The sequence below is a fragment of the Electrona antarctica genome (assembly GCF_951216825.1).
Source record: "Electrona antarctica genome assembly, chromosome: 13".
NCBI classification, from domain to species: domain Eukaryota; kingdom Metazoa; phylum Chordata; class Actinopteri; order Myctophiformes; family Myctophidae; genus Electrona; species Electrona antarctica.
This window is the reverse complement of record NC_136794.1, coordinates 45,784,478-45,793,803: the sequence shown is the minus strand read 5'-3', so window position 1 is coordinate 45,793,803 and position 9,326 is coordinate 45,784,478. Positions and strand designations below refer to the sequence as shown.

At 46.1% G+C, this 9,326-nt stretch overlaps 1 protein-coding gene across 1 annotated transcript in view; it reads right to left on the bottom strand.

Annotated features, from left to right (window-relative positions):
• Nucleotides 1-9,326, bottom strand: part of rab3gap1 (RAB3 GTPase activating protein subunit 1) — a 113,625-nt gene that overhangs the window by 11,844 nt on the left and 92,455 nt on the right. Inside the window, exons 17-18 of the mRNA XM_079518658.1 lie at nucleotides 6,715-6,818; nucleotides 4,228-4,343 (exon numbers count right to left, since the gene is read on the bottom strand). Coding sequence (XP_079374784.1) covers nucleotides 4,228-4,343; nucleotides 6,715-6,818 — 220 coding nt within the window. The remainder of the gene's footprint in view (nucleotides 1-4,227; nucleotides 4,344-6,714; nucleotides 6,819-9,326) is intronic.

Sequence of the window (9,326 nt, the reverse complement as noted above, 5' to 3'; positions counted from 1 at the left end):
CAAAAATATCAGATGTACAAGCTCACAGCGCATAACTTCGTGCCACACCGTCCGACAGCAAAGGGAAAATAAACCATGGCAGGCACCAACCTGCTCATCGGGAGCAGTTTGGGGTTCAGTGTCTTGCTCAAGGACACTTTGATCAGGCAGCCAGGAGGAGCTGGGGATCGGACCAGGAACAATTCAATTCCCCAAGCGACAAACCGCTTGTTTTAGACCAGGGGTGGGCAACTTTGACGATGGCGAGGGCCAATATATTTCCACCCTCACTCCAAAAGGGCCACATTGCATATTACTGTTGTAGCAAAAATAGCTGATCTACAAGCTCAAAACGCGTCACACTGCAACACGTTTTGAGCTTGTAGATCGGCTATTTTTGCTATATTTGAATTGAAATCCTGAATAATGTTTTGCTATTTTTTAATTGGAATTCTGAAAAGTAACTAAATACACATACATTGGACATAAAAAAGACTAACATTTTAATACTGAAATCAATAATATATCAATGTTGAGGGCTGCATTGAGTGATGGTGGGGGCCGCATGTGGCCCCCGGGCCGCCAGGTGCCCATGTATGTTTTAGACAAAGGCTGAAATGAGCGGCTGCATTTATGCAGTATAGTCTAAGTTTAGTCAGTATATCTAAATGCGATAAATAAGGATTTGTTTTTTTTCCCCCAACTGTGAATAATGCAAAGCTACTCTAGTGGAGCCCCTGAATACAAAAATACAATAGCTGGAGATGAGCATAATGGGTCCCCTTCAAAACCCATTAGTGCATTTTGCAGTCTGCTTTTCCAGTCAAAACTGGAATGGCTGAAAAAGGATTATTTATTTCTTGCATTTCATAAGAGAGGTAAAATTTAAAGAAGCCATACTGTAGTTGTGCAGAGAGCTTACCTTATAGCTTTTAACCAAATTAACCATTATTCAAAACTTTACCTGTTGAGGGTAAAGCACACCGGCTGGGCCAGGCTACTCCACCCCTCTTGACCAGAAAGCACACCGGCTGGGCCAAGCTACTCCACCCCTCTAGACCAGAAAGCACACCGGCTGGGCCAGGCTACTCCACCCCTCTAGACCAGAAAGCACACTGGCTGGGCCAAGCTACTCCACCCCTCTAGACCAGAAAGCACACCGGCTGGGCCAAGCTACTCCACCCCTCTAGACCAGAAAGCACACCGGCTGGGCCAAGCTACTCCACCCCTCTAGACCAGAAAGCACACCAGCTGGGCTAAGCTACTCCACCCCTCTAGACCAGAAAGCACACAGACTGGGCCAAGCTACTCCACCCCTCTAGACCAGAAAGCACACCGGTTGGGCCAGGCTACTCCACCCCTCTAGACCAGAAAGCACACCGGCTGGGCCAGGCTACTCCGTCATATCTATAATGTCAGTATACCTCCGGGCATAATCCGGTCAGTGCCGCTTTGCACCGCCTACTGTGCGCACACACACACACACACACACACACACACACACACACACACACACACACACACACACACACACACACACACACACACACACACACACACACACACACACACACACACACACACACACACACACACACACACACACACACACACACACACACACACACACACACACACACACACACACACACACACACACACACACACACACACACACACACACACACACACACACACACACACACACACACACACACACACACACACACACACACACACACACACACAGTATTTTCGGACATTTTAATGATGTATAATTGCATGGGGAATTTGGTTGTGGGAGACGGTGTACATCACACCGCCACCCCCACCCCGCTCCCCCCCCTGACAGAGCACCTGAGCAGGGACACCAGGCGCTCCAGGGCCAGCCCTGGGTGTCCTCTTAATGAGGCCAGCGTGCGTGCGTGCGTGCGCGCGTGCGTGCGTGCGTGCGTGCGTGCGTGCGTGCGTGCGTGCGTGCGTGCGTGCGTGCGTGGGTGCGTGCGTGCGTGGGTGCGTGCGTGCGTCCTCACAGGCCCTGATGTTCCTGTCTTTCTAAAGCAGTGGTTCTCAAGGCGGGTCCGGGTTTGAGAACCAATGTTCTAAACCATTGTTCTAAATCCCAAGAGTTTTCTGATACAGTGTGTATGTATATATATATATATATATATATATATACATATATATATATATATATATATATATATATATATATATATATATATATAAAAACAGTCCAAACAGTAAAGGGTGAATGTTGAACCTTATACTTAGTTGACCGAGGTCCCTCAGAGCTCTAAAAGGTGCGCTAGTGTTTCTGTCTACAACGAAATATTCTCGCCAAAAAAATAGCAGAAACTGGACTTTAATAAAAGGCTATAGGTGCCCACACGCACACGACTTCTCACACTTCTGTCCGTTTGCCTGGAAACCTCATATGTCTGTTAACTTTTCAGGATACAAATTCAAAATAAGCAAAGGTAACAGATTGACTATAGCTAAAAGAAAAAGCCTCGAGCTTGTGGATCTACTTTTGTAGGATGATCAGGTATAAGGGCTATTCATTCACAGAACAAATACATAATAATAATTATAAAGTTAGAATATGGAGACAGCAGCGATTTATTAGCTGGTCTCCTCGGTGTGCCAGCTCCCGAAGGAGGAGAGGAGAGGAGAGGAGAGGAGAGGAGAGGAGAGGAGAGGAGAGGAGAGGAGAGGAGAGGAGAGGAGAGGAGAGGAGAGGAGAGGAGAGGAGAGAGGCGTTGTCTGATGAAATGAGAGCAAGAACCCGCTGATATTAATAAAGAGACAGACAGGTTGGTGGGGGAGAGAGAGAGAGAGAGAGAGAGAGAGAGGGAGAGGGAGAGGGAGAGAGAGAGAGAGAGAGAGAGAGAGAGGGAGAGGGAGAGGGAGAGGGAGAGGGAGAGGGAGAGGGAGAGGGAGAGGGAGAGGGAGAGAGAGAGAGGGAGGGAGAGGGAGAGGGAGAGGGAGAGGGAGAGGGAGAGGGGAGAGAGAGAGAGAGAGAGAGAGAGAGAGAGAGAGAGAGAGAGAGAGAGAGAGAGGGAGAGAGCGAGAGAGAGAGACAGAGAGAGAGAGAGAGAGAGAGAGAGAGAGAGAGAGAGAGAGAGAGAGAGAGAGAGAGAGAGAGAGACAGAGAGAGACAGAGACAGATACAGAGATACACAGAGAGAGAGAGAGAGAGAGAGAGAGAGAGAGAGAGAGAGAGGGGTAGGAGGATTGGGCGGAGGACGTTGTAGAGGAGAGATGAATACAATATGTCTGCCACGGGGAGGCAGGCCTCGCTGCGTAAAATAAATAATAAAATAAAAGAAGCTGACATCTTATACAGGAGCTAATGTTAAAAAAACCCGAAAAAACCTCCACCGAGTCAAATTGAGTTGAAAGTTCACCCTCCTCGTGAGCTTTGTGATTTCAGACTGGTGCGAGTTGAAGAACGACTGCTGCCCCCCCCACTGCTCACCGATACATAAAACATGAGACAGTCAAGGGGTCTCTACACCTCTACTCATGCTGCTACATCTGTCCAATTCTCTGGGGTATCTTCTTGGGGAGCTATTGATTCTGTACGGTCAAGGTTCAGTTTGTACAAAATAATTAAATAAAAATTAGATAAAACAGAAATAGGGGGCGTGTGGGCGATTTTCTTAACCACTTCTGGGATTCTGTTTTTTTTAAAACCCATTTTGGCCGGTAACCCCTTTTGGTGTTTTAAGCATTATGTTGTACTTCAGCTATAAAATAGCAGATCTACAAGCTCATAGCGTGGCACCGAGTGGCGCGCTACGAGCTTGTAGGTCTGCTATTTTTTTTAAATCGTGACACAAAATGTGGCACAAATCTTTGAATTTATATTCTTTCAGAGCAAACGTTTTTAACTCAAATCTTTGCTTCTGGGGAGTCTCTGGAACAACATGTTTTCAGATGGGGGTCGGTGGCCTATTACAGAACCACTGACATGGAAACATGGGGTTTTTCTGACAACTGTCATGATTTAGAAGACATTTGTAGAATCGTCCTCAGGTCTAAATGGGTTAAGATATATTTTTTTGCTTTTTTGTCTTTATTGATATATGTATAGTAGGTAGGCAGGAAACGGGGAGAGAGATGGGGGGGGAGACACACAGTAAAGTCCACCGGGATCGGGACTCGAACCGCGACACACTGTCATCCTGGATTACCAGCCAAGGTGCCTGGACCACTACGCCGGCCCAGGCCTGGTATACTTACTTCTCTAGGTCCTCCTCCTCGTCTCCTCTCTCTCCCTTGCCGATGCCGAACTTGGCCTTGAGCGAGCGGGCGCGGGCGATGACAGTCTCCACCCCCATCAGCTGGCTTATCACATCCTGTCAAGCGAGGAGAAAGAATATCAGACAGACACAGACAGACAGACGGACAAGATAGACAGACAGACATACAGACCATCAAATCACACCTTCGCTCAAATTTGAATTTGGTGATGGCAAGGTAATCAAGGAATTCTACCAAGTCTTCTTGGACCTTTGCCCGAATAATACTGTATATAAAAGAGAAATGGGAGGCTGAATTAGGTATAGAAGTAACAACGGATACGTGGGAGGAGGTATGTAGTGAAGCGCACCTGGTAACCAACTCCAATACATGGAGAGAATTTAAATGGAAAGTAATATCTAGATTTTTCAGGACGCCTCAAATAGTGGCCAAAATGGGTCCAAATCACTCGAATAGATGCTGGAGGGACTGTGGAGCACATATTGGGAATCATGCTCATATATTCTGGACATGCCCCAAATTGAGACCATTCTGGAGAGAGGTATCTGAAGCATTAAAATAAGTTTTCGGTCAAAACATTCCGGAGGATCCCATAGTAATGTTGTTAGGAATCTTGCCGGAAGGTCTGGAGGGTAGAGCCAAAATATATTTATTGCATGTGCTGCTTACAGCGGCCATCAAATGCATTACAATTAAATGGCTAAAACCAGCCCCGCCAACATACAGTATGTGGGTGGAAGAAATATGGGACATTTACCAGATGGAACAAATTACTTATGCCCTGAGGCTTCAACCAAACATATTTAGTAAAAGATGGAGTCCTGTACTGCCTCTACTAATGAGGTAGCAGGTTTCGGAATCTCGAGTAACGACTCACTGAATACACTTCTCCCCAGACCTTCTGATGTGCTCATACTCTTTCCTCTGTCTCCAGTCATGTCTGTTCTCGGTTTTGTTCACTTCCCATTGTTGTCGACGCTCTGTTGTTTTTGTCTCGCTACTTGTATTTTATTTCCTTGTTTTATGGTGAATACTTGTAGTATTTTATTTCCTTGTTTTATTGTGAATACTTGTAAATGTATGTGAAGTTGTTTGTGTGTGTATAATATATATATATATTCTGTGAAAGTATGAAACAGCTGATGTTGTGAAAAAAAAGAAAAAAGAGCAGTTGTAAGAAAAATTTATGCTTTTAATTCTGTGAAGTTGCCTAAACTGAAATAAAAACAAAGTTAAAAAAAAATAAAAAAATCACACCTTCAATGGATTTCACAGGGGTTGACACACTAGGGTCTCAGAAACACTTATCCGTTGGACAAGGCCAGGTCATGTTCTACTTGCACAAAGGTGTGTTTTGTCGAGTCCGACTTTTACTTCAGGTTATACGAAAGACTGAAAAACGGGACCCAGTGCCTCCCTGCTTGGCACTCAGCATCAAGGGTTGGATTGGGAGTAAGTCCCTGCGACATACTAGCGTCATGTCCAGGGGATGTCCTTGTACATCAAGCTGCTTCACGCTACAGAAACAGGAGATAGGCTCCTGCCTAGGCCGGAGCAGGTGTTTTAATGTTTAAAACACCAAAAGGGGTTCCTGCCCAAAATGGCTTAAAAGAAGAATTTACACGTTTGCCGTCCATTCTTAACCGCATAGTACACAGTGCACAGCGGCAGGACAGGAGTCCGCTGTGTGGGATGGTTTGAAGAACAAACCACTTGAAGCCTACAGTACAAGTAAGACGCGCAAACGCGGGAAGCGAACGCAGCTCGTAAATTGCAATAACAACAATTAGAATAAATTACGTACTTTTTAAGGTTTTTTTTAAGTTAAGTTTTTTTAAATTAAATGTTTTTTCAAAAAAAAATTGTGTGTATGTGTGCGTGCGTGCGTGTTTCTTTTTTAGGTTTTTTTAAGTTAAGTTTTTTTTTAAGTTAAGTTTTTTGTGTGTGTGCGTTTTTCCTTTTTAAGTTTTTTTTTTAAGTTAAGTTTTTTTTTAAGTTAAGTTTTTTGTGTGTGTGCGTTTTTCCATTTTAAGTTTTTTTTTTAAGTTAAGTTTTTTTTTAAGTTAAGTTTTTTTTTAAGTTAAGTTTTTTGTGTGTGTGCGTTTTTCCTTTTTAAGTTTTTTTTTTAAGTTACGTTTTTTTTTAAGTTAAGTTTTTTGTGTGTGTGTGTGTGCGTGCGTGCGTGCGTGCGTGTGTGTGTGCGTGCGTGCATGTGTGTGTGTGTTTTTGTGTGTGATACAGCTGCGCCCTCTGGTGGTGGGCGGGTGGTGTTACAGCGTGACACACACACACAGACACACACACACACAGACACACAGACGTGATCTGCTGGGTCTCATAGTAAATGCTCACTGCGTTCGCAATCACTGCGTTCGCAATCACTGCGTTCGCAATCACTGCGTTCGCAATAATGCCAGTGGTTCTCCTCAAACTTCTCAAAGCCCCATGCAGTCCTCCTTCACTCACCTCCAGCTTCTTGAAGTCTGGACTTGGGTGACGTAGCAGCTTGCTGGCATGAGAGGTGGCCTGCTGGATGGCCTTCTTCACAGACTCGATGTCTTCCCCCGCCACTGGAAAACCCACCACAGCAGAGGGAGGACGGACGCATGGAGATAAATAAGTAGTCCAGGACAAGAACAGTGGGAGAAATAGCATCATTAGTATCAATTGTACTCAATACAATTTTTTTTTGTATTTATTTATAGAAGTATAGATTAGTCAAAATGTCAGGGAAGATCATGGGTATGTCTACACCTCCCATCACCCCCAAGGTCATCTCTGAGCAGGCCACCATTGGGCAGGTTAAGACAATTGTGTCTGACCCTCCCATATACTATACCCAGAGTATCGGCTAATGCCATCAGGTACGAGGTCCAATGCGTGCAAATATAAGGTATAAGCATTCCTTTGTCCCTCTGTCAATCACACTCCTTAACTATTTTTTGCTAGCGCCCCATGAAAAAAAATAACAAAAACTTAGAATATGGAAATAAGAGGGTTCTGCCCGACTGCAGTGCTATATTAACCCATTCTGGACGGGAACCCCTTTTGGTGTTAGCATTATGTTATACTTTAGCTATTGAAAAATAGCAGATCTACAAGCTCGTAGCGCGGCACCGAGTGCCGCGCTACGAGCTTGTAGGTCTGCTATTTTTGAAAAATCGTGAAAATCTCGGGCAAATCTTTGAATATATATTCAAAGTTTTTCACTCAAATCTTTGATTCTGGGGGGGTCCCCGGAACAACATATTTTCAGATGGGGGGGTCGGCGGCCAATTACATTATATTTTGTGGGTCCTTGACATGAAAATGATTGAGAACGACAAGACATTTGTAGCATCGGGCTCCGGTGAAAATGGGTTAACATGCAGCCCATAATCACGACAACAGTTGACACCCTGGTGAAGCCCAGGTTCAACAACTCCAGCTCAACAATATGTGACATCTCGACAGATGCAGTGCCAGCAATTATTTATACAGCAATAAGTCATGTTTGTCATAACTTACATTTCATGAATTATACAATGACATATTTTTGCAAATCAAATTGCTCATTTCTGCTCTCCAGTTAGGTGGAGGAGATCCCTGCCGCTCTGTGGGAGGGACAGAGGGACAGATGGAGCATGGCGGCTCGCTCAATGGAAGCAAAACAAGTGCCAGCATAATACTAAATACATGCTGGGCTCAGGGAGGGATAAACAGTTCAGAGGAGGGATGTAAATCACTGCTTCCCAAAGAGGGGGTCCGGGGACCCCCAGGGGTCCTTCAGGGAGTTCCAGGGGGACCCCCAGGGGTCCTTCAGGGAGTTCCAGGGGGTCCCCCTGCAGCTAAAGGATAGTTGGGAACCAAATGGACCCTTATGGGTCTGTAACTCTGAGAGTGTACAAATGGAACCAAATGGACCCTTATGGGTCTGTAACTCTGAGAGTGTACAAATGGAAACAAATGGACCCTTATGGGTCTGTAACTCTGAGAGTGTACAAATGGAAACAAATGGACCCTTATGGGTCTGTAACTCTGAGAGTACATTTGGTTCCATTTGTAAAGTTTCAGAGTTAAATTAACATTGATTTGTTTTACTAGATATGCCATGAAATGGGGGTCTGCAGTCTAACGGCCGGGCTCCACCGGGCGCGTCAGCGTCGCGTCTCCGTCACCGTCAGGGAATGTTCCCTTTTTAATCAATGAAGGGTGGCTCCACTGCCCGCGTTGACGGAGACGCGACGCGTGCATTAAAATTGAACCGGTGCGTTTTTTGACGCGACGCGACGGAGACGCAACGCGTCCGGTGGAGCCCTGGCGTAATATGCATGTCAATTTGGGGGTCCTTGACATGAAAAAGTTTGGGAACCACTGATGTAAATACAAAAGGGATTGTTTTGTTTTTTCTGGTCGTCTTTACAGAGATGACAAACACGTTCTGTACAAATCACTGAAGGACACGTTGTCTCAAAAAGGTACTGAGCAGGACAATCAAGGTGAACCTATAGGCCTAGTATAAACTTAAGTGAACCAATTAAAGCAATCACAATTTAGCTGGGGACCCCTGGGCGTCCCCGTCAAGGGGCCAGTGAGGCTATTCAACGTTGAGGCGCTCGGCCCTAGTGGTAGGAGGAGGGACTACAGGCGGACCCGTGGATTCATGACCGGGAAACCCCGTGCAGCTGGGCTTTAACATTGAGCGCTCGGTTGCACTTCCGCATTGGACCACCAAAATTTGGTGGTCAAATGCGGAAGTAGACGTTCTGAGACGGTACTTCCGGCAGTCTTCCGGGTGCTTCAAAACGCCACTGAGCAACTTCCACTGACATGAATAGCTGGGGGGGCGGAGCTTCGCGCCAGTGCAGTCTCTATCCTTTTATATACTCTATGGTCCCCGTACCCCACTGGGGACCCCCCTGGAAGCCCCTCAAGGACCCCTGGGCGTCCCCGGACCCCACTGGGGACCCCCCTGGAAGCCCCTCAAGGACCCCTGGGCGTCCCCGGACCCCACTGGGGACCCCCCTGGAAGCCCCTCAAGGACCCCTGGGCGTCTCTGGACCCCACTTTGAGAACCACTGCTCTTAACCCATTTAGAC